Consider the following 27,969-nt stretch of genomic DNA (forward strand, 5'->3'; position numbering starts at 1 on the left):
TTATTTTAGAAGTGATTTACAGAGGGGTTAAAGTTACATGATTCAGGTAATGAGTACATCTCCTTTGGAATAGTGTCCTCTGTTCCCTCGTTCTCTCCTCGTCCCCCTCTCCCGGCTCCACCCGTGAGTTGTATAGCTCACTTTCTTTCATCAGTGTCCAGTGAGCTCCACTGCTGCACTTTTGCACCCTTTTCCCTCAAGTTCGTGCCCCCGTCCCACCCTCCCAAAGATGTACACATGAATGCACCATACATAAGGGAAAGAAGACAGAATCTTCAAAAAGTAAAAACTTTTTTTTTTTTAAGTGTTTTGGGGCTGGGAATGTGGCTCTGTGGTAGAGTGTGTTTGCCCTAGGTTCATTTCCTCAGTACCCTATAAACAGAAAAAGCCAGAAGTGGTGCTAAGGCTCAAATGATAGAGTGCTAGCCTTGAACAAAAGAAGCTCAGGGACAGTACCCGGCCCTGAACTCAGGGCAAAAAAAAAAAAAGTGTTTTGTTTCCATATCTTGGAGTTTGTTTCAGTATGTATATTGGAATCCTATATAATTCATTACATCACAGTGTTGTAGATCTAACTTCTGCATATCAGAACATGCTCTGTTTATCTCTCAGAGCTTGGCTTACCTCACTTAACATGATTTGTTTATATCTTAAAATTTGCAAGCTATTTGATTCTGGCATTACATTAATATGTTATTTACTTGGTCTTTTCCTTACATTTGCATTATGGGGGACTATAGGTCCAGACTAAACATATCTATAGCTGAGGGGTAAGTATTCTACATTTTACTCTTTGGGACAATTAAGTTTGCATAACTTTCCTAGAGAACAGTTTGAGCCTTTTTGCAAATAAATCTGTGTGTGACACAAGCAGAGGGAAGTCCCTCTGAGGACACAAGGAGAATTTTGGTCGTCTACAATCCAGGGACAGAGAGGTATCGGGAGAAACCCTCTCAATGCCTTGTCTTGGACCTTTAGCCTCCAGAATTGAGAGAAACAATTTCCATTCCTTGAGCCCCCGTCTGGCAGCTCTTGATGACTGGTAGCATGATAAAACGTGGAAATGTTGACTGCTGAGCCCCTTCGGTGCCCTGTGCCTCTCATGCAGCCACACGAAGAGTGTGCGAAGCTATCCAGAAGGAAGTCTTCTAGGAGGTGTGTTGAGGAGAGAAGCCAGACATCGAGGTGTGCAGACCTTCCCACACGGAGCCTTCAGCTGAGCCATCACTACCTTGTGCCTGGGCCCTGGAAAGATGAGGACTGTTGCTGTTGGGAGTGTGCCATCCTGGCCAGAACTTAGCTTGGCTCGCTTTACCGACCACAAACAGTTGTAGAAAACTTAACTTTGGTGTAAGTCTATGATTTCACTCAACTCTTAAGCTATCTCGAGAGTGCCAAGCATACTGGGACACTGATGACTGGCCACATTTTATAGCCTTACCAGAGCTCCCAGGGAATATGGTTAGGTGTTTCAGGCAGCAAGCCCCCCTCCATGGGTACATTCCTGTTCACCCACAAGTGATGCATGGCTTAGCCTTGTGCTGTACAGTTCACACTTGGGTCCTTATCGGGTAGTCAACTATATGAGGTGCTATGGCGGCCGACTGGTACAGTAGCACCTTTGGTGTGCTGGAGCCAACGTTAAGAATTACTGTCCAGGGCTGGGAAGGTGGCTCAGTGGTAGAGCACTTGCCTTGCATGCTCGAGGCCCTGGGTTCGATTCCTCAGCACCACATAAGAAAAAAGCCAGAAGTGGCGCTGTGTGGCTTAAGTGGTAGAGCACTAGCCTTGAGCTGAAGAGCTGAGGGACAGCGCCCAGGCCCAGAGTTCAGGCCCCACGACCAGACCTCCCCCCAAGAAAAAAGAATTACTGTCCAGTTAGGGGCCCAGCAGGGGAAGCATCCTTCATCCTGATGTGTGTGCATTTGCTAACTGTTTAAACTCTCAGGAAGTGATACCAGGCATAGTGGGAAGCATTACATAGAATTTCCTGGCCATGTAATTAGCATTGGATTGATCTCCTGCATGACAAGGAGGAATTCATCCCACTGGCTACCTCAGGGCAAGGTCACTCACAGACGGAGAGCCAGGGCTGACTTTGGAGGTCGTGCCTCCAGAACAGAATGTCTCTGGCTATAATGCTGTTGGTCTCATCTTGTTTCCCACTGCCTACTGAGTTGGTCAACGGGATCTTCAGACCCACTGCCTGCATGGATACTCAGGGTTCTTAGAAGGACACTTGGCAAGGATGCTGCAGGTGTGGTAGACCATGATAACCTTGCCAAAAGAACTTGAGTTCCCATTGTACTGCATGTACAATCCCACGGCAGCACGTAGCCCATGCTGGATGCTTCCACCTCTGCCACTAAGAAGTTGGTGTTTATACCTCTTTTCTAATTGGTCACATTTTCAAATGCTGGGTGACAAATAACATTAACCAGAGATAGTAATGGAACCTGATCTCTTATAGGTTCATCTGAGAAATTCAGGATGGCTCTTCAGAGCAAGGACAACTGGTCTGTATACTCTGAAGTTTCGGCAGCACAGCCCCCTCTGAGCATGCTCTCAGCTTTTTCTGGAAGCCCCCAATGGGAAGATTGCCTCTCACACTAACGTCTTCCTCATGGCTGCAGCCTTATGACTTGGTGTTGAATTTGCAGCCTCTGATGGACTTCCCAGTCCCTGTGCAATAGGAACTCTTGAGGTAGACGGGTCCAATCCCTGGAAAGGAAGACAAAAACATATACTGTAGAGGTTTTGAGGGAAAAAAAAATACTTGAAATTGTTGAGAAACTCCTGGGCAATGAAAATCTGCCACTCCATCCTCAAAACTCTCCCAGTTCTTCTTATAATCAGCTCTGTGACCCAGGCCTTTAGTTTCAGGGATCATTGCTAATTGTTTAGGATTGATTCACTTGTGCTGTAAGAGCAAAATTCCTTACTAACCTGCTGTGTAACCTTGGTCACGTTGCTTTTCCTCACTGAATACTGAGTTTCTCATGTTAATAAAGAAGTTGGCTAGAAAAAAATTACATATTTTAAACTAGTAATCACCCTGAGATATTCTAAGAAAATAATGTGACAAGAGAGATACATACAAAGTTATTGATTGCATAACAGGATTAGGAGGGTTGGCCAAACAACGTGATTACTCCCATGTAATGAATTGCTATGTAGCTGTTAAAAAAATGAAGAAAAAAAAATCATGAAGATCTATAGTCATTGCTATTAAAGTACTTCCAGAATATTATTAAAAGGCAAAGTGTGATTTTTACTTTTGTAGTTTGGTGTCAGTCCTGGGGTTTGAACTTAGGACCTAGTGCAGTCCCTGAATTTTTGTTTTTTGTCCCCCCACCCCCCACCCCCTCAAGGCTAGCACTACTACTTGAGCTATAGCTCCACTTCTTTAGTGCTTCAACATAAAGAGTCTCACAGGCTTTCCTGCCTGGGCTAGCTTCAAATCATGATCCTCTGAAATTGGGAGGATCATAGTTGTAGGTCAGCCTGGGCAGAATAAAGTTCACAAGACTCCTTTTCAACTGGCAGCTAAGTGTGATGCTTGTTATTCTAGGTAACAAGACCTAAAGTAGATGGATTAAAGCCCAGGCGTATGCTTAGAGAAAAAATGAAAACATCTCAAAAATAACCAGTGCAAAAAAGAGCTAGAGGTTTGGTCCACTGGTAAAGTGCCTGCGTAGCAATCATAAAGCCCTGAGTTCAAACCCCACTACTGCCCTTCCTCCCAAACATTTCATCTTTGGGCAACAAATATGTGGTAATTGTGTGTGTGTGTGCGCGAGCGTGTATGTGACCAGATAGAAGTCCAGAAAAACAAGAGCTTTTTAAAGTTCAGAACTACAGTGTTACCATAGTGAACAGCATTTGCACCTTTGAGATTCCCAAAAGTATAAAGTGAAAATGATGAGTATGCCACAATGATTAAGTTATTGGTTTTCTGACTTCCATTAGTGAAATATTCCCATTAGAAAACTAACATGTTCAGGATTTTCGGAGTGGGAAGTACATTTTGAAGTTACCTCCATGCCAGTTTCCATGGCTCTCTGAGCATATTGCTGGACACCTTGCAAGGCCATAGCACCCACTGCTGTGGCTGCGCAAGGTGAAATGGCCTTTGCTCTCTGGCGCTTGGCTGTGTTGCTGCTCTTTCTCAGACAGTTTGTTTGCTTCCTTGTGAGCTCAAGTTAATGGCACCCACAATATTTAGTCCAAGATCCAGGGCCCCAGCCAGTCCTCCAGATTAGGCAGCAAGGTGCCATGGCTTTAGGACAGAAGTCAATGAGCAATTCACTTACACATACCACATATTGGCAAAGTAGCTGTGATCAGAAATGATCTTTTTTTCAGCTCCTGCCCTCCCCATTCCCCAGAAATCAGGAAAGTCAGTATTTTAGAAGTTCAGCTCCTACAAGAGAGCATTCAGCTAGCTGCAGGTGGTTCATGCCTGTAATTCTAGCTACTCAGGAGGCTGAGATCTAAGGATCATGGTTCAAAGCCAGCCTGGGCAGAAAAGTCCCCATGAGACTCTTATCTCCAACAAACCACTCAAAAACTAGAAGTGTAGCTGTGGCTCAAAGGGGTAGAAAATAAAAAGAGCTCAGGGACAGTGACCAGACCATGAGTTCAAGTCCCATACTACCAACTAAGAAAGAAAGCATTACCAATAATTCTCTCTCTCTCTCTCTCTCTCTCTCTCACACACACACACACACACACACACACATTTTCATATCTTCTGAAACAAAAACGGTGTGAGTGTTTTGACTTGTAGGCAAACTATGAGAATAAAGGCTAAGTGCTGATGGCCCACGGTTCATATGTGTAATCCTAGTTACTCGAGGTTCAAAGCCAGACTGGCAGGAAAGTCCATGAGGCTCATTTCCAATTAACCAGCAAAAAGCTGGCAGAGGAGCTATGGCTAACTTTGAGTGAAAAGTAAAGTACTACTAGCCTTGAGTGAAAAAGGTCAGGGACAGCTCCCCAGGTGCTGAGTTCAAGTCCCAGCACTGACATTAAGAAAAAGAAACAAAAAAGGAAAACAGAAAAAAAGTAAATGAAGTTAAAAAACAGCATTATGTTCCTGAAGTCTTTAGGCAACAAATATGTGGGAATTTTAAAATGCAAATATTTCAGATTCAGCAGTTAGCCAGAACTAATGTCATCTGTCAAATAATCCAAGGTATGCATATTTTATATGGCCTCAACAAAATCTCCAGATATTATCTACTATAAAAGTCCTGGAAATGTCAACCTCTGATTTTTTTTCCCCAGATGAGTGACTGCAAAACCTCCATCACCTAGAATTGCTTAGAGCAGTCAAGGGAAAACACCTAGATACCATCAATATCTTAAGTCAGTTTCCCGGTAGAAACCCTGGCAAATAGCTGTCTTCCCTCACAATGTGAGATTCCCGGCTCTCTCTCAATGGGACCCACTCTTACATACAAGCTGCTACCTTGTAAGCACCAAGAGACTGTGCAGAGCACATGCCAGGCAGTGCTCTAAGATGGTTGTTTGATTGTGTGTGTGTGTGTTTCAATATTGGGAAGGATTGTACCCAGGGCTTGGGGCATGCTAGGGCAGTCGCTCTACCTCTGAGCTACATCTGCAGCTCTCCAAAGAGATTTTTGAATGGAAAATCCTTAGGCAAGCGTGCTCTACCTTCGTAGCTAAGAAAGGCTTCCTGTGATCCTGTGACAAGTTTGCAGCTTTAAACCCAGGACTCATTCCTTTCGATTGCAAGCAATGTCACTTCCTTGTTTAAGAGCTAAGGGGACATGCACAGTCTCTGATGTATGCCCTTGTTGTTCTAGAAATGTGACCTTGCTAACAAGCAACTGACGGCTCTGATCTCTGCTCTGTGCGTCACGGGGTTTAGGCATACATAGTCTGTTGTTACTGGGTGTGGTTGAAGGGCATTTGTGAAGTGTGAAGCCACTACCTGGCAAAGTGGCCAGCGCTCACCCATGTGGCTGCTTAGACTGGTGGCTGGAAAGAGCTAGAAAATGTCCAGCTCTGAGGAGCAAGCCTCTTGAGTATGAGACTACCTCACTCTGCCTTCTATGTTTATCCCAAATAGCTTGGTTCTAAAGCTCTAAACCACACTCAACTGTACAACCATGTTGGTTGTGAATCTGTATCATAGGGAAGTTCTTCTAGAGGCAGTACTATCTAGGAAGTTGTCTTGCAGGTTAGCAGAGACAGGATGAACTGGGGAACTGAGAATGGCTATTATTCCGGCTTAGAGTATCTCTTCACATTTGCCTAAAGGAACCCACTTTATAGGTACACATTACAGTGCTGTATCTGTAATTCATTTGTGCCTCGTGAGTTGTTTTGGTGGGACCTAGGTTTGAACCCAGACCCTTTCAGTTGCTAGGTAGGCACTCTACCACTTGAGCCACATGCACAGTCTTCTCTTGCTTTGCTATTTTTTGGATTGTTTTTTCCTGGAGGTGACCTTGGACCATGATCCCCCTGCCTATGCCTCTTGAGTAGCTGGGACCACAGGTGCATGTCACTACACCTGACATGTTTTGAGATGGGGTTTTACTAAGTTTCTACCCAAGTAAGCTTCAAACTGTGATCCTCCTGATTTTTGTTTCCCAAGTAGTTAGCATCACAAGTGTGAGCCATTGTGCTTGGTGGTAATTCTTGTTTTGAATGGATGGTTTTTTCTGGTGCCTTTTAATTTTGGGTATTGAGAGAGAAGTGAGTCAGATAAGAAAGAAGATAAGAGCTGAATTACAGATATAGCCGCTGTAACACGTACATACAGAGTAGATGCCTTCATCGGGAGCATTCTCTTAAATGGTAGTTAAAAATTAGGTAAAAATAAAACGTATTACAACTCTGGGGTTTGTTATGGGAAGTTAGATTTGCTAATGATCTGTGAAGCTGTACAATTATTTCCACAAAGCTTTTTTTTCTTCCATTTTTCAGACCTCCTAGTTAGAGCTATAACCTGCACAGTTGACTAGGCAGAAATATCAGAAATATGAGCTTATTTTATTTTTCTGTCTCCAGACTAGTGAGATAACAACATGTGATAAACACATACCCTGCCTATCAGCAGAGTGTGTTCTGAGCTGAAGCCATTACGTTTTCTAGCTGAGCTAGCAGAAGCCGATCAGGGGGCTCTCAATCCCCTAGAGACACTGGGGAGTGGTGCACACAGGCCACCAGCAACCAGGGACCAGAGACCAGAGACCCTGGGGACACGGAAGCTGATGGAGCTGACTTCCCCATAGCTGGGCAGGTCTGATACTTCCCTCAACTTTCCGGGGCTCCAGAAGCAAGCAGACTCCCAGACAGTTCCAACACACCAAGCTCTCAACTCCTGAAATTCAGGCCCTGGTAACCACTGGCTGGGTCATTTGTAGCAGGACACACCCAACCGTCCAGGGCTGTGTAGGATAGAGTTGACATGCTGCTTTTTGTAACTAGCTTTCTCTGTCCTCCATCTTTATCAGGGCCTTATGCCCTGATCTCACTTGTTGGTGAGATGATGCTGAAACAGCTGCATTTCACTTATTTCTGGACCTTTTTGATAGCTACTGAAAAATCACTTGAAAGGTATGTATCATTAGCTTGTTTAGCTTCGTTCATAACAATAATTTTTAATTAGCTTGTTTTTAATTATACATCTTACATGTTTGTTATTGTACATTTTTATTCCAATATATTTTCTCCCCAAAAAATTTTATCCAAAATGTATTTGGGGGGGGGTCTGGTCGTGGCGCTGAACTCTGGGCCAGGGTGCTGTCCCTCAGCTCTTCAGCTCAAGGCTAGCGCTCTACCACTTGAGCCACAGCGCCACTTCTGGCTTTTTTCTTTGCTTATGTGGTGTCTCGAGCCCAGGGCCTCAGGCATGCAAGGCAAATGCTCTACCACTGAGCCACCTTCCCAGCCCATCCAAAATGTATTTTAAAGAATGTTTCTCACTAGCCATTTTATCATAGTTCTTTAAGATATGTTAGCCAGGCAACAGTGGTTCACACCTGTACTCTTAGCTGTTCAGGGGGCTGAGATCTGGGGATCATGGTTCGAAGCTAGCCTAGGCAGGAAAAGTCCTTGAGACTCTTATCTCCAATCAACCACCAAAAAAAACAAAAACAAAACCAGAAACAAAAAAACAACCCAGAAGTTGGAGCAACGACTCAAGCGGTAGAGCAGTATAAGGGCCAGGGGAGGGGTAGTGATGTTGAGCATCAGTGGTTGGATATTCCGGGCAGAAGGAGCCTGCAGCAGCCTCTCCACTTTTGCAGGAAAGTCTGCTTCAGGAACCAGTGGCTCATGCTGAGCTGAGGCCACTGAGTGCCTCAAAGAGGGACCATAGAAAGTGAGAAGGCTCAGTGGAGGCTAAAATCATGAGCATGAAGGCAGGATCAGAAGAGGTGGAGACCAGGTGCCAAGACCTGAGCTGGAGAAGAGGAGCTCTGGAATGCCAGACAGGAACAGGAAGGGCATGGGGGAAGGAGGGGCACCCACACATACACACAAGACTTGAACAAACAGTAAAGGGTGGGAGAAAAGTGGTGTGCAAGGGGTAAAAACACTCCACGTTTGTGATTAGTGCTCTGAATGAAAAACATCAGGTGCTCTTTGAATCCCAAGGGGCCAGGGGTGCTGGGCTCACTAAGACCAGGCCAAGGGAGGTCTTGCTGGGAAAAGGCATTTCACTGCAGCTGTCAGGGGTGAATGGGAGCTTGTTAGTGCCGTGGCTGATTCAAAACTGACATCACATGAGCTGCCACTTGCCTGTCCGCTGGAAGAGGAAGGTGCCTTGGCCAGTGCCCAGCCAGGAGGGGAGCAGAGGAGGACCCTGCACCATGCAACAGGACAGACCCCAGCATCCACACCTAGGTGTTTGGAAAAACCAGCAGCCACCATGTGGAAAGCCAGCAATTAGGATGTAGGCAAAAATATTCGTCCGTAGAGGACATCCTAGCTGATGGGCTGGCAGGCTTTTCTCTCTGTATTCTCTCAACAGCCTTATAAGGTGTGGGGGGAAACCCAACTCTAAAGACTGGTTTTCTTTTCCTTCTTTCAGGATCCACACAGCCTCCAGGCCTGGCGTTACCTGCAGTGTGAGATTTCCACAAAGAACCTTTTGTTAAAATGTAGGGCACTCGGGAGCGGGTGGCTTCCAGCCAAGCTTGCCTTTTTCATTTGTCAAAGCCTCTCAGCTCTCAGGTGTTCTGATTCTTATTGCTTAAGGTTTTTTAGGGCAGAAGTCGTTGTGGGAGGAGCTGCGGGTTGAGGTGTGTGACTGACAGCAGCAGACCAGCTAGCTACACCTGGCCAGAGCCTTCACCAGCTGGACACTCCCACTTTTCCCACCAGGTACCATGTTCCCAGTACACAACGTCTCAGGGCACTCAGAAATGTCTCCCCCAACACACACATATACACTTGCGGCTCAGGGTCAGGCTGTCCCAGGCGTGTCTTAAATGCTGGGTTTCCATTAAGGGCAGCTTGGAAAGGACCTCCCTGCCCACCTCTCACCACTTTCCCAGCACGGCTACCAACAAGCCATGTGAAAGAGGAAGTGCACCCTAAACCTTTTCTTTTTTTATGTATTTCCATGTCGATTTCACTATTTAAATCCATCAGTGCTCCCTGGAAATGAAGGAGCCAGAACCAAAGGCCTAGAAATCAGGCTGAGACCTGCCGCGGGTAGACCAGGAGCTGTGTCACAGGTGGAACCCGGGGCCCTGGCCACTGACTGGCAGAAGATCACTCTTGGCAGTCCCCCCAGGGACCCCGACAGCAGCAAGGCACCTTCCAGAAGCTCTGGGAACTGTAGATACTGGTGGCCCAAGGATAAAACCCCAGGACAGGTAACACAGCTTGACGGTGCAGGCGGGCTGATCTGAGATGGTGCTGTACAGCGTGGGCCACTGAAGGTAGCTGGGGGAGGAAGGCAGGGGCTCTGCTGAGATGGTGGGGACTCAAGACAATGCAGTTTGGGCATCCAGAGTCTTCGTGACCTCATGCCCCTGATCTCCATCCCCTTATGGTGCTTCATCTCCTGGAAGGTCATGGGGGGAGGAGCCAGACAAGGTAGAAAGACACAGGTTTGTCCATGGACTCTGGACGCCGCAGAGACCTGCTTCTCCCACATCACGATGCGGATGCTGAGGTACAGCAAAGTGTTTACTCACCAGAGGTCCCACAACTAGTACAAAGCAAAGCCTAGGACTAACCTGTGAGTCACCCCCTTCTTACTGCTGAGAACCAGTAGGTTGTGGTAGTCCATGAAACAGTGTAAAATGCCAGGGGGCCACTCAATTTCTTGAAAAAAACCCTTACCATTAGTATGTTGGCCTCCTCTAACCTGCTATCCAATAGCCGAGGTGACCATAGGAGGTGAATTCTGTCCCTCAGAAGTGCAGCGTCTCCTCCCCTGGAGGCCACCGGTGACCAGAGCCTGGAGGCACAAGCCAGGCTGAGCTGATTCCACCCCCATAGGATCCACTGTCCCATCTCTGGCTACGGAAGGGCTTTGAGGACAACTAGCCATGCATCAGGGGTTAGCAGAAGGGTTTGATCTAAATCTTTCATTCATTGCCACAGAGATGTTGGCAGTGCCCTTTGCAAACAGGAGGCTGGGTGGGGCCCAGGCAAGCTCAAAGGAATTGCTAAGTGTCCTGGGAATATTGGCGAAATCTGTACACCTCCCTCCCCCCCTGCCCAAACTGAGCATGAGAAAACAAATCCCTAGAAAGTAGGTGGGGTGGGGGAGGGGGCAGTCAAGAAATACCAGGAATTGATTGAAGGAAAGCCAGCTTCTGGGCATTGCATTTGGGCAGAGAGAGCCAAAGGGAGGCTGACCTGCTGACCCACTGACTGTCCTGCAGTCTCATGAACGCTGTGACATGCTGGTGCCAAGTTCTTCCCTCACCACTGGTCCTCCTGGGCTGGCAAAGCCTTGGGCACAAGCGTTGGCCTCACTGGAGTGGAGAACATATGTCTCCCCATCCTTAGAGCCCCACTCTGGCAACAAAGAAGCAGAGACTCTGCCTGGCATTATGATACTCACTCTTCCAGCTATTTCTGTCCTGGACACTAACACACACACACACACACACACACACACACACACACACACACACACGAGTCTGGTCCCAATTCCTTGCTTTGTGTGTGAGAGTTGAAAAAACCTGCCTCTCCTTTGTGACCAATAATGCTGTCAGATCACAGGAAAGGACACGGTCCTCCCAGATTCCTGAGATCTGTGCTTGCTTTTCTTTTTACTGGGGGAGATGGGTGGGTAAGGGGGTTAGAGAACTACTGGGGATTAAACTCAGAGCCTTTGGACTTGCTAGGCTGGTACTTCACTGGTGCCATGATCCCGGTACTTTGTTATTGGAGGCTGTTTTCCAGGTTTGCAGGTAGGGTCTTGTACTTTTACCCAGGCTGGTTTTACCCACTGATCCTAGCCTACCACACCTGGCCCTCATGAACTCCTCCTTCTTGTCATTCATTGCCAGCTCGGCTTCTCCATCCATATGGCTAATGGACAAAGTGAATAAACTACAAGCAAAGTCTGTAGCATCTCCTGTCTGGAACCATCTTTCTGCCTACTGAGACCCTCAACTTCAAAATCAAAACTGCATCCACGTGTGGAAAATCCTACTGACTCTCCAAGATACATCTAGAGACCGGTCATTTCAATCATCTCCAAACACAAGGCGCAGGAGCTGTCTCAGGCTCACCCATACCCTTTCTCTTCCTCAGGTTATACTCTTCCAGACCAGGCAGAAGCAGGAGGTTCAGTTAATCTCCTGAGTTCCAAACCAGCTTGGGCAACATAGTGATACTCAAAAAAGAAAAGAAATCAGATCTCTCACACTCAAAAACCATCCAAAGTCTTCTCATCTGCTTAACAGTCACAATGACCCTCACTACCTGATGCCTGACACAACCCAGTACACTTGTTACCCCACACACTTTTCCTTACCTCTTCATCCCTTTGTTCGCTTGTTCTAGACACACTAGCCTCTTGCTCTTTTTGACATAAACTAATATTTCTACCCCAGGGTCTTTGCATTTGCTATTGCTTTTGCCCAAAGTAATCTTCCCTTCCCTCAGAATCTGACCACAGATTCTTTGATATACTTTCCTTTAAGAATGGAGCCTCAGCTGGACACCGGTGGCTCATGCCTGTAATCCTAGCTACTCATGAGGCTAAAATCTGAGGATCTCAGTTCAAAGCCAGCCAGGGCACGGAAAGTCCATGAGACTCTTATCTCCAATAAATTAATCAGAAAACTGTAAGTGGTATTGTGACTCAAGTGGTAGAGCGCTAGCCTTGAGCTGAAGAGCTGAGAGACAGTGCCCAGGCCCAGAGTTCTTAGACTCACGACTGACAAAAAAAAAAAAAAAAAAAAAGAAAGGAGTCTAATCTGTCATTTGCTTGGTGGCTCAGGGCTAAGGACTGGAATGAAATAGAAGTAGCTCAGAGACTACTTCATAAACAGCACCAGGGCTTCCTTCTTTTTTTTTTTTTTTTTTTTTTTTGCCGGCCGTGGGGCCTGAACTCTGGGTCTGGGCGCTGTCCCTCAGCTCTTCAGCTCAAGGCTAGCCACAGTGCCACTTCCAGCTTTTTCTGTTTATGTGGTGCTGAGGAATAGAACCCAGTGCCTCATGCTTGCAAGGCATGCACTCTACCGCTGAGCCACCTTCCCAGCCCCAGGGCTTCCTTCTTGTTTGGCTGTCTTGGGTGGCTCATGTTAGGGGGAGCTAGCTACCACCTCATGAGGGCATTTAGGCAGCTCTGCAGAGAGCTGAAGCCTTTGGCCAACAGCCCTGACTGAGCCGCCTGGGTCTGCACCCTGCCACACTTCCCACACCTGCACCTGCTTCATGCAGCCTCCAGCACCACTACACCAGAACCACCCAGCTGAGCCTCTCCTGGACACTGGCCCTCATTCTTGACCCTCGGCCCCTGTGAGAGCTAATAAGGCTCTTCCTTTAGTGTCTGAGTCTTGAGGTAATTTTATGCATTTACAATAGATCCATGTGTGGCTTCCTCATTCCCTTCACGTTTGTGCTGCAATGACACCTGTGCACAGATAGCTTCCTGACCACACCTGTCCCCGCCCATCATGTATGGTTCTCTCAACTTCATGCTGTGTACAAGTTCCACATCTGATTGTCTCCACCCTAGTACACACTGCCACTTCCATGAGGGCTAAGGACTTACAGGTGTATGTAGAGATCCAGTAAGTATCTGCTGAGTGAATAAATGAATGCACACCCCCTCTTCATCTCTCTGTTTCATAAACTGAATTGTAGTTCTTGTTAAATCATCATCATCATCATCATTTTGTGCTGCTACTAGGGCTTGAACTCAGGGCTAGGATGCTGTCCCTTAGCTTTTTCACTCAAGGCTGACTCTCTACCACTTGAGTTACAATTCCACTTGTGGCTTTTTTTGGGTGGTTAAATGGAGATTCGAGTCTCATAGACTTTCATGTCAGGGATGGCTGTGAACCTTGATCCTCACATCTCAGCCTCCTGAGCAGCTAGGATTACAGGCATGAGCCACTGGTGTTCAGCTTCTTGTTAAATCTAGATGCAATTTTCTAAGGATTTGGGAAAGGTCATTTGGTTTTTTTTGAACAGGTCACCCAGCTTCATTCCTAAGACTAGTTGGCCCTAGGGACCTTGAAGCCAATGGTGCGTCTTTCATACTTGACTGATGATCAGTTTCCAAGGAGTTTCATTTAGTCAAATGGGCTCCAAAAGATACAAACAGAGCCAACACTAGATATCCCAGAGGGAAGGCTAATCTGATTGTCCTTGGTGCCAGGACATTTAAGTCTGTCATGGGTGGTGAGCCTGCAGTCATGTGGTGCCCGAGGGGCAGCTGTATCAACAGGCCCCTTGCAGGATGTGGCCAGAGATCAACTTCCAAATAAAAGAGAAAGGAGATGTGGGTTGGGGGGGTGGTGGGGGGAAGAAGAAATGGTACTTGTCCTGGTGTAGCGAGGAGCGAGGAGCTGCTGGCAGGGCGAGGTCAGAGGGGACACATTTTCTGTGAGGACTTGAGTTCTTAGAAAGCCTGGTGCCAACTGATGTTGGGCAATCATTGCTGCTGGCTATTGGCCAGGCACACCTGGTGCCCTTCCAGAAGGTGCCATAGCTTGACATTTTGTCCACTGTCTCCACCCCAGACGAGGCTGGTGGTGGTGGCAATGCTCTTGGGATACTGTGGCAATGACCTGCCCAGATCCCTCCCCTGCTATCATAGGACCAGGTGATAAAACATGTTTTTCTGTTCACAGTGTGGGGTGAGTCCTCTAGGTGACAGGTGAACTTGGGGAGGGAGAAGGAGCAGCCTGGGCCTCTGGGCAGGCCCTCGCTGTGGAGGCCCCATCCCTCTCTGCTCCTGGGTGCTTCTTGTTTCTGTTTTTGTGATGGCGCTCAGGCTTGAATTCAGGGCCGCATGCTCTCCATTGCTTTTTTTTTCCTTTTGGTTCCAGCCTGATGCTTTGCCACTTGAGCTGCAATGCCACGTCTGGCTTTTCTCTCCTCTCCTCTCTTTTCTTTTTCCTTGTTTAGGTAGTTGTACAAAAGACCTGACATTTAATACCCCTCTCCCTGCCTCTTCCTTCCCTCTTCTTAACTTTGTAGGCTATACATTGGATTCTTGTCTGTATTTCCCCCCTCTTCTCCTCTTTGCTGGTTATAAGAGTCTCAGGGCATTTTCTGCCCCGGGCTGGCTTTGAACTGAATTCTTTCCAGGCATGAGTCACCAGTGTCAGGCTAAGTGCTGTGTTTATCAGCTGGAAAGTGGCAGGGTTTTTTTTTTTTGGGTCCCCATACCCTTTGGGCTCCAACCTCCTCTGAGCGGGTGTGGCCCCCAATTCTCAGGCTCATCTGTTAGGTCCTTCCCCGTGTCTGTGTCGGGGCCTCCGCGCTCAGGGCAGCCTGGCTATGAGGAAATCCACACTCCGGCCTCCCTCCGGTCTCTTCTCCCCACCCCGACCGGCAAGTGCCCCCACCACATTCCAGAGGCTGGAATTTGTCCAGTGCACTCGCCTAGCGAACCCCAATCTCACCCTTCCCCAGGCCCTGGCCGCACACTTCCTGCCTGGGGTAAGTAGCTAAGTGGAGCTCACACTTCGCGCCCGGTGAGGAGGGCTGCTGCGCAGAGCGTGTTCTGTCCGAATGGTGTTTAAACGGTTGATCTGAACAGTGTGATTTCAAGAAAGTGGACAGGAAGCTAGCGAGAAAAGGCGAGGCCGGGGGGAGTCCCCAGGCTCTGGGCCGGCCAGGGCGCGTGGCCCCAGCGAGGGGCCTGGCCGCACCCCGACCTCGGGCAGGGGAAACTGGCACCGTCGGAGAAGGGTCAAGTGTCACGGGGCGGGCTTGGCAAGCCCAGCCCGGAAACTGGCGTTCAAGGGCAGAGAAAAGTTACCCGGCGGGGCACCGGGGAGGGGGCGCTGAGGCCGGGGATGGCGCCTCGCGGGCCGGGGGAACGCGGTGAGCCCGCACGGGGCCTGCCGAGGGGCCGCTTCCGTCTCAGAAGGAGGTCCACACGCCTGCCCGGGCCCCTCGGTGGTTCTCGGAGCGCTCAGTGTCTCCCGATCGATCCTGATCGCGGGAGCTGGCGGAGAGACCCTAGCCAAGGTCTCCGGCGCCGCGGGAGGCGCCCCCCGAGGCGGCCGGGGACCCTGCCGAGGCCGCCGCCGTCCCTGGAAAGAGCTCGCTGCTTTCTTTCCCACCCTCCTCCCCGTCCCAAGGCTCGGCGGCCCCCCCCACCCGCGCCGGGAGCTCGCGCCTCACGCCCCCGAGGCCTCGGGCTTCCCCAGCCGCTGCCCCTCGTGGCGCGCAGCCCCGGGCAGCCAAGGAGAGAATCTCCGCTCGCCGGTGCCCCAAGCCTGGCCCGCGCACCCACTGCCCGTTGACCCCGGATTCCCGGTGCTCACGATCACCCGTGCCGAGCCGGCCAAGTCCGCCAGCTCGGGTCCCCCGCCGCAGCCACTGCGGGCTCTCGGCTCCCGCGCCCTGCTTCCCCCGAAGAGCGGCAGCCCGAAGCGGCCGGCTCCCGCCTGCGCGGCCCGGCCCTGCTCAGGTCACTGCGCCCGTCCGCCGGGCACCGCCTCCTTGTCCCCACCCCGAGGCGGCTCGCCCTGCGCGCCTCGACGCGCAGCGGGGTGGGTCGGGCACCGCCGAGGCCGCGAGTGGAGACGGAACGCGCTCAGCCCCGGGCCACAGCAGCGCGGCCCGAGGGCGCACGCAGGACCCGGACCAGGTAAGCAGCGCGACCCGCCGGGCCTGGGCGTTGGCCTTGGCTGAGCCGAGGGACCTGTGCGAACCCTGCGCGCCTGGGAAACCCCGAAACCCCGCCACTGCGCCCCAAGGCTCCTCCAAAGTCCACAGGCAGGTGTTAGTCGCCCTTCACCGGGCTCTGCCAGAGCATCGGAGATGGAGAGGTGCTGTTGGTTTGGAAATGCCTTTTGCCAAAAGCAAGAGGGATAGTGGGGAGGGGAATTGGTTTGGGGAAGAGTTCGGTGTTACATTTTCGCTTTAATGATCTAATTAATGTGGGTCCATCTCTGCGGGTGGTGGTGGAGGCACAACTCTCTCCCCCCCCCCCCCCCCCCCGCCTCCCCGCCCCACACCTTCCAGCTACCTGATGTTTGTGACGCTTGTCCAGAGGAAAGTCAGTTACAGGTCCAGCTTGAGCTTCTATTCACTTCCTTGGTGTTCGGGAATTCGTCTTAAGATGAAGCTGAAGCCCCTAGCGCACTACAGAGTGGAAGATAGATACCAGAAACACAATGAGCTCCGCACAGGACTTTGTAGCCAAGAGCCAGCCTTATCTCTGAAACCAGCCAAGGAGATTATATGAGTCAGAAACTGTTTTAAAATTAGTGCAATGCTTTCATTAAGTCTTTCTCTCGCCTTAAAGGCATCGCAGACAACGTGGTTTTTCGAAGTTTGAGATGAAAGGTTATTTCTGTCCTGTATTTCCTTTTTTTCCCTCCACTTCCTTGTGATTGTATCGTGCATTTTCCTGGAAAAGTACTTCCTAGTATATCCTCAGATGTCTGCTTCCCTTACCTAAACTGATCTTCCTTCCTCATGATTTTGGTTTTGCAAGATGGTTTTGGCCTAAAGAACCTTGGACTTAGGCTGTGCACTGGTGGCTCACATCTATAATCCTAGCTAATCAGGAGGCTGAAATCTGAGGATCTGCCTTTCAAAGCCAGCCCCACCAGGAAAGTCCATGAGACTCTTATCTCCAGTTAACCACCAGAAAACCAGAAGTGGAGCTGTGGCTCGAGTGGTAGAGCTACCCTTGAGCTGAAGAGCTGAGGGACAGCGCCCAGGCCCAGAGTTCAAGCCTCACAACCACACACACACACACACACACAAACACACACACACACACACACACACACACACACACACACACAAACAAAACAAAACAACAACAACAAAAAACAGAAAAAAAAAACCCACATGGTTTCCCCCCACCCCCACTCCACTCCCTTTTTAGTCTTTTTCTTTTTTTTTTTTTTTTTTTTTTGTGACAGCACCAGGCCTTGAACTCAGGGCTCTTGCTTGTCTCCCTACTCCCCACCCCCCACCCCCCCAAGGCCAGCTTCTACCATTCGAGCCACAGCTCCACTTTCAGCTTTTTGCTGGACGTCAGAGTCAATGGACTTTTCTGCCTGGTTGTCTTCTAATTGAGATCCTCAGATCTTATCCTCCCTAGGGTAGCTAGGATTACAGGCATGAGCCATCAGAACCTGGATACGAGCCTCGGTCTTGAATTTTTTCATGTGACCACGGGTATGAGTGACACAAGGTATTTTTAGGTTTTCTTTGATGGACAAATGGAAGTGTTCTTGTTTTTTTGTTGTTGTTTTTGTTTTTTGTTTTTTGTTTTTTTTTGGGTCCGGTCGTGGGGCTTAAACTCTGGGCCTGGGCGCTGTCCCTCAGCTCTTCAGCTCAAGGCTAGTGCTCTACCACTTGAGCCACAGCGCCACTTCTGGATTTTTTTCTTTTTTGCTTATGTGGTGCTGAGGAATCGAACCCAGGGCCTCATGCATGCAAGGCAAGCGTTCTACCACTGAGCCACCTTCCCAGCCCCAAATGGAAGTGTTCTATCGGCGTTGGACTGTGTTTGAGGACCTGTATAAGGGCTTTTGCCTCCATTGGAGAAAGTCAAGATAACTGGCTGATAGACTCTATGAACCATGAACTAGTTGGCTCTGAAGACTGCTTGGTAGTTAGTATATAATACCCTCTGAGTAGGAGATTGGGTGGGGGTTGTAGAAGATGCTTTCCCATTGGCTTCCACTTAGGTCCCTTAGCTTTTTTGGGTCCGGTCATGGGGCCTGAACTCTGGGGGCCTGGGCGCTGTCCCTCAGCTCTTCAGCTCAAGGCTAGCACTCTACCACTTGAGCCACAGCGCCACTTCTGGCTTTTTTCTTATGTGGTGCTGGGGAATCGAACCCAGGGCGTCAGGCATGCAAGGCAAGCGCTCTACCACTGAGCCATCTTCCCAGCCCCCCCTTAGCTTTTTTGATCCAGGCTAGCACTCTATCACTTGACCCACCCCTCCACTTTCAGCTTTTTGCTGGTTAATTGGAGCTAAGAGTCTCAGGGACTTTCCTGGGCTGGCTTTGAACCTTGCTCCTCAAATCTCAACCTCCCTCATATCTAGCATTACAGGTGTGAGTCACCAGCGCCTGGCTCCTCAAGAACCAGGTTTTGACAGAATTAATGTAAAAGTTCTCACACCTGCTGACTTTGTGAAAACTGCTGAACTTGGGTCGTCTGTCGTGGTAACGCTAGAATAAAGCATGGGATGGAAAGTTGCCCAAGTCCAAAACAGCAAGTGGAAAGTTAGTTATAGAGAAAAAAAATCAATGTGGAAATGCCCGGAGCTACAGTGGTCAACTACTGGGCGTCTGGAAATCAGAGCCCCTATGGCTCTTCCCTCATGCGCTATTATTTTCTGCTTGAGGAAGTGAGTTTGTAAGTCTCAAACAGGAAATACCACGCCCAGTTATTTTCTTTTTTATAAGATACTCTTATCTCAGATGCAAAGTTACTGCCTTCCCTCTTTTGGGGGGGAATGTCTTCCTAACATTTCACAAGGAGGAGTTTGTGAACGCCAGTTCTTCTGACTCATAAACCAATGCATTGTTCTGCACTGTGTCTGCTGTCTAAGGTCCTACCTGCCGTGACCTCAGCCTCCAGTGGAGATTTCTGAACCGGCCAGCAAAAGCACTGAGCTGGTCAGGAGTGTCTGGCCCTACTTTAATTCCACATTCCTTCATGTTTGCAGAGCTCAAAAAACAGTCGGAGGACAGGAAACACGCCTCGCCTCACCTCGGGGGAAGGAAGAGGCCTTTTCTGGCCATGTCTTCTGTAGCAGCTGCTGAACCAGATGGGGACCATCGGGATGGGCATGTCACCAAGCTCATTTTCTTCCTTTTTGTCTTCGGGGCCGTCCTTCTGTGTGTGGGAGTTCTGCTGTCCATCTTTGGGTACCAAGCATGCCAATACAAACCCATCCCAGACTGCAGCCTGGTGCTGAAGGTAGCTGGGCCTTCGTGCGCAGTGATTGGGCTTGGGGCTGTAATCCTGGCCCGCTCTCGGGCAAGACTTCAGCTCCGGGAGGGGCGACAGCCAGGCAGCAATCAGGCAGACAATGATCAAGCCTTCATCTGTGGAGAGAGCCGCCAGTTTGCCCAGTGCCTCATCTTTGGTTTTCTCTTCTTGACGAGCGGCATGCTTATCAGCATTCTGGGCATCTGGGTCCCTGGATGTGGCTCAGACTGGGTACAGGAATCTCTGAATGAGACAGACACTGCGGACACAGAGCCCCCGATCTGTGGGTTCCTCTCTCTGCAGATCATGGGCCCCTTGATTGTGCTAGTGGGATTATGTTTCTTCGTGGTTGCCCACGTAAAAAAGAAGAACAACTCCAGCATGCACCAGGACACTGCTGAGGGCGAGGAGGGGCACACCCAGAACACGGAGCCTGTCCAGGTCACTGTAGGTGAGTGGTCATTCCAGAGCAAGCTTGCTGGTGGGAAAGACAGTATCTTTGGCCTGAGGGTTTCACTGGGCTGCTCTCTGATGTGGATTGGGTTTTTTCTCACTTCCTCTCACACACCTGTGTGCACGCACTTAGGCCTGTGCACATGTACACAGTGCCTCCTTTGTAGTCCACCTGTGGGAATCCTGGCAAGCATCATGTCCTCTCAGCAGCTAGACTCTGCAATAGAAACATTCAGTGGTGACCTTGACTGAAGTCACAGAGGAAAGTGAGGAGAACCCAGAGGACCGCCATGGAGATGGCCACTAGCTTCACACTGAAACTGTATAGCCCTTCAGGTGTGTGTGTGTGTGTGTGTGTGTGTGTGTGTGTGTGTGTGTGTGACAGAGGGGGGGTGGGGTCTTCCTCCCCTGTTGCTGACAGGCTCTCTTTATAAGCCATTTATCATTCCTGCCTCCACCTCCAGATGCATGCGGAGATGTGAGATCATTTCTAGGATGGACATTATAGGAGTCTAAGCCTGTCCCAGGTCTGTGGACTGCAGAGCTCTCAGGAGCCCTGTGCTGCTTTCTGCATTGCTCTTCATTTTTGGAACCTTCTCCAGGGGACAAAGTTCTCCAGATGGAGGCAAAATATGACAATGTTCCCCCCCCCCCCCGTGGAATGCCTAAAATTCCTCTTGGGACCCCTGAGTTTGCAGAAGAGGTAGCCGATCCTTTCCCAGAATCAACTCTGCTCATAGCAGCATCCTTACCTCTGACCTTGGTGTCACGCAACCAAGGAAAAACCCTTCGCTGCTCTTTTGCAAATCCTCCCCTGGCCCCTCTTATTCCCAGTCTCCTCTTTTTGAAAGGTTGAAGTTCTGAAGCCACAGCAGTCTTGGCATAGGAGGGCTAAGTAGAGGACTTCAGAGCAAGGACCGCAGAGGGTCCACGGGAAGGAATGTGATAAGTGACATCTTTTCCTGTCAGGGGCCTTCTTCTGTAGTCAGACCAGACAAGATGCCGACCTTATCAGGAACGGCCTGTGCAGGGTGGGAGGTGGGGGTGGGGTGGGTGGCTTTACAGGTATTCCTGTGCCAGTTTGGCCACAATGCAAATACTAATCATGTATTTGATAGCTAATACTTCCAAAGGTCAATTCCTGTGCCAAACACTCAGCTGAATACCTTAACATATATATTAAAGCACCTGCTGAGGTCAGTTCAGCCACATCTACAACCACCCCCTGAGGCTGACTTCTTATCTCTGTCAGAGGTGAGGACTAGGAAGCATGGGAACATCAATGACTTACACCGGGGCTCAAGAGCAAGTCCCCAGCATCCTTCCTGTCCCCACCCCTCACTCAGCAGCCCTCCCCAGGCACATAGGTCTAAGTCAACCAAAGTCAACTGTTGCCCAGAACCAGTGTCTCATATCTGTAATCCTAGCTGCTCAGGAGGCTGAGAGCCAAAGATCACAGTTTGAAGCCAGCCAGGGCAGCAAAGTCCTGGAGACTCTTATCTCCCATTAACCACAAAATCCCCAGACCCTGTGTTTAAGCCTTAGTACTGGCACATATAAAATACACACACACACACACACACACACACACACACACACACACACACACACACACACACACACAAAACCAACTACCAAGGAAAGTGTTGAGTTCCTCAGCAGTAGGTTCAGCTTCTGAACACACAAGAGAAGCCATGCTCTGTCCATGACTGTGTTCTCCAAAATTTCATCCAAGCTGCACAGACAGAGACCAAACTCAAAGAGGTTGGTACTTGCATTTCTGCTTGTTGTAGAATATATTCCTGTGTTTTGAGAAGGAGAAACTAGGGACCAGACCCACATCTTGGAATCCCAGTGCACTGCATCATGGGAATTTCCCAGAACATTCTAGACAGGTGGCTGGACCACTATTGGAGGTCCAAGGAAGGCCTCTGACACCAAATGATAATGTAGGAAAAAATAAAGGCAGAGAGAGAACTTGACTTCCTTGAAGAGAGGAGATTGGTGCAGAGATGTTAAAAGTCATTTGCCAATGACCAACCTGGCATGACCCTGAGCAAACTCTCTGCTTCCCTGGCCCCTGATGCCATAGCCACACAGAGATGCCAGGGCACACTGGGCTCCACCCCGCATCCAGAACTCCGTGAGCAGTCCTCATCCCTGGGCAGTTTGTTTAGGCCTCACAGACATGCTTTGGCTCAGACTCACTGGGAAGAGGCCGCATGCATACTGCAATGCTGGAGGCTCTGGACTTAGAAATAAAGATCCACTTAAAACACACACACACACACACACACACACACACACACACACACACACACACACACACACACACACACACACACAAATCCACAGGCACCAGTGGCTCACGCCTGTAATCCTAGCTACTTAAGAGGCTGAGATCTGAAGACTGCAGTTCAAAGCCAGCCCAGGCAGGAAAGTCCATGAAACTCTTATCTCAAAAACAAAAACAAAAAAACCCCCAAAACCCAGAAAACTGGAATAGCTGAGGGACAGCACCCAGGCCCAGAGTTCAAGTCCCTTGACCAACAAAAAGAAAAAAACACAGATCAAGATACATTTTATCAGCCAGGCGCTGGTGGCTCACGCCTGTAATCCTAGCTACTCAGGAGGCTGAGATCTGAGGATCGCAGTTCAAAGCCAGCCCGGGCAGGAGAGACCTTGAAACTCCTATCTCCAATAAACCACCAGAAAACCGGAAGTGGCGCTGTAGCTCAAGTGGTAGAGCACTCGCCTTGAGCTGAAGAGCTGAGGGACAGCGCCCAGGTCCAGAGTTCAAGTCCCACGACCGACAAAAAAAAAAAGATACATTTTATCACATAAACTGCTTTGTTACATTGCAAAAAATTCAATACATAACTTAAAATTAAGTAAGGGAAGGGGCAGGTGAGAATGTTGAAAGGGGTGACTTTTACTGCATTGTGTGAATGACAGTTCCTTTGTACAACCTACTTAAAGATAGTAAATATAAATATAAATATATATATATATATTTTAAATCATGGTACAATACCTGTAACAAAACTTACTTTGGTTTTTTTGTTGTTGTTTTTGTTTTTGTTTTTGTTCTAATACTAGGGCTTGAACGCGGGGCCTAATCACTGCTCCTTAGCTTTTTCATGCAAGGCTAGCATTCTACCACCTGAGCCTCACCTCCACTTCTTTTTTGTTGTTGTTGTTTGTTTGTTTTTGCCGGTCCTGAGGCTTGAACTCCTTTTGAGCTCCTTTTGCTCAAGGCTAGCACTCTACCACTTGAAACACAGCACCACTTCTGGCTTTTTCTGTGATTAATTGAAGATAAGAATTTCACAGACTTTCCTGTCTATGCTGGCTTCAAACCATGATCCTCAGACCTCAGCCTCCTGAGTAGGATTACAGGCATGAGCCACTGGCACACAGCGTGTAGCCTTTTAAAGTAGTTAATTGGGATAAGAGTCTCACATACTTTCATGCTTGGCTTGGCTTTGAACTCAATCCTCAGATCTCAGCATCCTGAGATTGATTACAGGCATGAGCCACCAATGCCTGACCATAACTTACTATGCCAACTACCTATTTTTTTGTTTTTGTTTTTGTTGTATTTTGTTTTGTCGGTTCTGGGGTTTGAACTCAGGGCCTGGGCTCTGTCCCTGAGCCTCTCTGTGCTCAAGGCTAGTGCTCTACCACTTGAGCCAGAGCACCACTTCCAGCTTTTTCTGTTTATGGGTACTGAGGAATTGAAACCAGGGCTTTATGCATGCTAGACAAGCACTCTACCACTAAGCCACATTCCCAGCCCCGTCAACTACCTTTAAATGTACACTCTGGGGGCTTAAGTACGTTCACAGCTTTGTACAGTCATCATCACTATCACTTTCTAAAACTTTTTATATTCCAATCAGAAACTTTGTACCCTTCCTCTCCCCAGTTCCTGGTAGCCTGTCCTACTTTATGTATAACATTATTACCTTTTTGATAATATTGGGGAATTTAGCTTAGGGCTTTGTGCTTGTTTGGCAAGCAGTCTAGTACTTGAGCAATACCTTACCTACTCTCAGCTTTTTACTTTTTGTTTTTGAGATAGGGTCTGGAGCTTTTGCCCCAGCTAACCTTGGACCTTGATCCTCTTCCTCTACCCCCTGAGTAACTGGAATTAGAGACATGAGCCACCTTACATGGACTTAATAGGCCTATTTTTACTTCTGGAGTGAATAACAACTATTTTAACCTTTTACTGTCTCTAGAAGGCCAGATATAGAACTAATTTATTTTGCTCTTGCTAATATGCTTTTAACCAAATATTGTGTTTCCTCAGGTGACTCAGTGATCCTATTCCCACCCCCTCCACCACCTTACTTTCCTGAGTCTTCAGTTTCTGCTGGAACTCGAAGTCTTGGGGCCCACAGCGTGCTTCCTTCTGAAAATCCACCTTCATATTACAGTCTTTTTCACCATAGGTAAGACTTGCTTGTGAACTTCCCAGGCCTAGGGCTGAATCCAGGCCAATTTAGCTGTAAGCTGTGGCATAGAAGTAAATGTTAGTGGGCTGTGTATCTGAGGTTGTGTCAGAATTAGTTGACATTAACACAGGCTTTCAAGGACTATCAGGAAGTCCTAAGTTATAATCAATGACAGGGTTAGTACCAAGCCTTCTCTGGACATCCTTGGTGCTCCTAGCAGGGGTGGCCATTCAGTGTCTAAGAGCCCATCCCCCATCTACCACACTGAGTTGTTCCCCCCTACCCTCCCTCCACCCCCATGTCCACTCAAGGGCTGAGAGGCCCATGCCCTGTTAGGCTTTACTTTCACTGCTTCAGATTGTTGGCAGTCCCAGGCCCCAGGGAGATCCCACCACAGGTACAGAAGGGTTTCAGTACGCTAACAGAGGTGCTTGGCTGATGGGTGCAAGCAGCCTGCAGAGGACTTGGCCCAGCCCAGGCCCTCTCTCCATGTTCAGCTGTTCCTGGGCCTCAGCCTCCTCAGAGTGGATTGAAGAGAGACATGAGGGCTACACCTCACCCTGCAATGAAGGCTGAGGGGCTGAGGCCCACTCAGGACCACGGTGCCATGGGAGGGGATGGGCAGGAGGCTGGCAGTGAGTAAGAGCAGGGGAGAGGATGATCCCAGGGTGAGTGACAGGGGAGCCCCCTCCCCCGAGAGGCCAGGAGAAGGTTCTGTACCTGCTGGCAAAGGAGGAAGAGTGAGTATAGACTCGAGGTAGACTGATACTGGATAGGGCAAGGAAGAGGCTGGCGGGGGGGGGGGGGGGGGGGGTGAGGATGGGGGTGGGGATGTGTGAAGGGGGAAGAGGCGGGGAGGGAATGGGAAGTGCTGGAGGTGGAGGTGTGAAGTTTCTAAAACCAGGAGGAGGGCAGACCCTGAAACACTCCGTGAGAACAGAAGGTGTCCAGCAGAAGTCTGGGAAGGGCCAGGGAAGGACTTTTACAGCCCCCCAGGCCCCTTCCCTTAGGGAGTGGGGCAATAGACAATGGGGAAACCTGGTAGTAGGCTGGGAAGAAAGGACTGTTGGGAAATGTCTAGGGGCATGGTGGGAGGCTGGAAGGCCCCAGTGAGCTCTGCTTTCCAGACCAAGAGATGTGTGCAGTTTTGAGAGCAGGGGGCACAAAGTGGGGAAGGGTGTGTGGGACCTGGGGCAGCGCGTGCAAGGTGCAAGGCTGATGGGCGTGAGAACCAGGGCTGGAGCTCGGTGCTGTCTTCTTACCTTGCTGCCAGTGTCGAAGGCTCATGGCTCCTGTTCTCCACTGGAGGGCGCCCCCTGGGGAGGCCAGCACTCCCTCATGCCCACCACCCAGGTAGAGCCGCAGGGCGCCTGGAGAGGGAGCAGCACACACGCCTTTCCTCAAGGTGTTGGAGAGGGTGAAGTGATGTAGAGACCCTTTTCCCACAAGAGTAGGGGGACAGGTTATCTGATGAGAGGGAAAATGGTGGCCGCAAGGGTGGAGGTTGTGCAGTCTGTCAGTAGGAGGGAAGCAGAGGCCTTGCCCAATGTGGAGAAAGGATGGGGTTAGGGCGGGGCATTTGGGAAGGTGAAACAATGATGTTTTTTCCCCCCTCTCCAATGACAAACTTCCCCCGTCCCTACAAATCAATCAATGTTTGTGCCCAGGGTCTGGCTTTTCTTACATTGTGTTCTGTGATTTGCAAAGCCACTCTCTTAGGAAAGTGGAGAAGAATGGAAAAGAAATAGGCCAGACTCCATTGTCAACAAGCTAGGACTATTTATTGCCAGCAAGATACACAGACCTTCCCACATGTTTGGAGGTTGTTCGAGGGACTGGATTTGGAGTGGGCTTATATAGGCCCTAACAAGGAAGCAGAAAATAAAAATGGGCTCTGGTCTCCTGGGGACCAAGAGCTGTATCCTTGGCCAGGCCTAGATTGGAATGACCTGCCTGCCGACAGGCATGTGGTCAAGCCTGTTTGTGTGCACCTGGTGTCTTGCTTGACCTGGGAAAATTAGACAGGAATCAATCCTTCACACTCTGGGAGAAACAGATGAGGAAACTGAGGCTCTGAAAGGCTAAGTAAGGTGCACGGGGCCAGCCAGCTGGGGAACAGCGGAGTGGGAGTGGGGTTCAGATGCTGGCCTGCCCATTCTCAGAGCCACAACAGTGGCCAAGCATGCCTTCCTGCTTCCTGGCAAGTTTTGGGATTGTTTTCCTTCTCTTCTCTTCTCTTCTCTTCTCTTCTCTTCTCTTCTCTTCTCTTCTCTTCTCTTCTCTTCTCTTCTCTTCTCTTCTCTTCTCTTCTCTTCTCTTCTCTTCTCTTCTCTTCTCTTCTCTTCTCTCCTTCCTTCCTTCCTTCCTTCCTTCCTTCCTTCCTTCCTTCCTTCCTTCCTACCTTCCTTCCTTCCTTCCTTCCTTCTTTCCGCTGTGGGGCTTGAACTCAGGGCCTGAATGTTGTCCCTGATCTCTTTTGCTCTAAGCTAGTGCTCTTCCACTTTGAGCCACAGGGCCACTTCCTGGTTTCTGATGGTTCATTGGAGTTAAGAGTCTCATGGACTTTTCAGCTCAGGCTGACTCTGACTGAAGTCCGCAGATCTCAGCCTCCTAAGTAGCTAGGATTATAGGTATGAGCCACCAGCGCCCTGCTGCTTTCATTTTGCTTTTTGCGTATGTTTGTCCAGCTCGTATTAGCTGACTCAGAAGACAAAAGTGGCAGAGGACAGCAAGTGTGCGTGTGTATCAGTGTGTGTATTCATGCATGTATGTGTGCAGCAGTGTGTCCACATAGGTGCACACACATGTGTGTGCATGTGTACGCACCATGAACGTGTGGGCAAGCATGTGTGTGCATTCATGTGTGCGTATGTACATGTGTGTGCATGTGTGCATTTTGCCTTCGGGTGGCACATGTCCCTTTGCACTCTGAGCCTTTTCAGGGCAGTAACCACAGAAGTGAGGCTATCTTATGGTTACTATCAGCTGTTAGGAAAGTGTGGGGTAAGAAGCCCAAACAGAGCTATAAAAAGCACCAGGTGGGAGAAATGACTCCGGAGGACTTTGGGGTGCTTTGAAGAGTGTCATTGAACATTTGACACAACCTGGTACTTAAGGGTGTAGCTGTTTTTGTCACTCCCTTCATGATCCCTCTTCTTTTCAGCAGGACCCCAACTCCTGAGAGCGAGGGTGCAGTCTCTGCAGGAGGGCGGGAAGCCGTGTACACCATTTCTGGGACTAACACACTCTCTGAGGTCTCACCCCCTTCACACCTCTCCTTGGACTCACCCCCTAGATATGAAGAGAAAGAAAACCCCACGCCCCCCTCCTTAGCCCCATCTTCTGAGCCTTTTCCACCGTGAACTATGGGAACCTGTGTAATTTTGTATATATATATATATAACTGATCACTGTTTTGTTTGTGTGTTTTTTTAAATAAAAAAATGCAACAGCA

General features: G+C 49.2%; 1 protein-coding gene and 1 long non-coding RNA gene across 5 annotated transcripts; one reads left to right on the plus strand and one right to left on the minus strand.

The window, feature by feature from the left end:
- Positions 1-274: 274 nt before the first annotated feature.
- LOC138832995 (uncharacterized) lies at positions 275-16,828 on the minus strand. The gene is made up of 2 exons (XR_011373753.1): positions 16,667-16,828; positions 275-2,721 (listed from the first exon to the last, which is right to left on the minus strand). It is a non-coding gene; the product is annotated as an uncharacterized lncRNA (long non-coding RNA).
- Positions 15,036-27,969, plus strand: Tmem171 (transmembrane protein 171). Of its 4 annotated transcripts, none has more exons than XM_070031335.1 (4): positions 15,036-15,126; positions 19,337-20,053; positions 24,371-24,512; positions 27,679-27,969. In XM_070031335.1, the coding sequence occupies exons 2-4, from the start codon at positions 19,411-19,413 to the stop codon at positions 27,875-27,877; spliced, it is 984 nt and encodes a 327-aa protein (XP_069887436.1). In that variant the 5' UTR covers positions 15,036-15,126; positions 19,337-19,410; the 3' UTR covers positions 27,878-27,969. The 4 variants fall into 4 exon arrangements, with proteins under 4 accessions (XP_069887436.1, XP_069887433.1, XP_069887434.1 ...); XM_070031332.1 differs by lacking the exon at positions 15,036-15,126 and adding an exon at positions 16,170-16,285; XM_070031333.1 differs by lacking the exon at positions 15,036-15,126 and adding an exon at positions 16,170-16,285 and having other exon boundaries at positions 27,682-27,969.

The sequence above is a fragment of the Dipodomys merriami genome, unplaced genomic scaffold, assembly GCF_024711535.1.
Source record: "Dipodomys merriami isolate MVZ:Mamm:240054 unplaced genomic scaffold, mDipMer1.0.p SCAF_20, whole genome shotgun sequence".
Taxonomy (NCBI): domain Eukaryota; kingdom Metazoa; phylum Chordata; class Mammalia; order Rodentia; family Heteromyidae; genus Dipodomys; species Dipodomys merriami.

Excerpts from the sequence above, each read along its gene's own strand:
- Tmem171 (XM_070031335.1), top strand. The coding sequence starts at position 19,411 with ATGTCTTCTGTAGCAGCTGCTGAACCAGATGGGGACCATCGGGATGGG. Across the intron at positions 20,054-24,370 it reads GCCTGTCCAGGTCACTGTAG|GTGACTCAGTGATCCTATTC; the intron begins GTGAGTGGTCAT and ends GTGTTTCCTCAG. Across the intron at positions 24,513-27,678 it reads TACAGTCTTTTTCACCATAG|CAGGACCCCAACTCCTGAGA; the intron begins GTAAGACTTGCT and ends TCTTCTTTTCAG.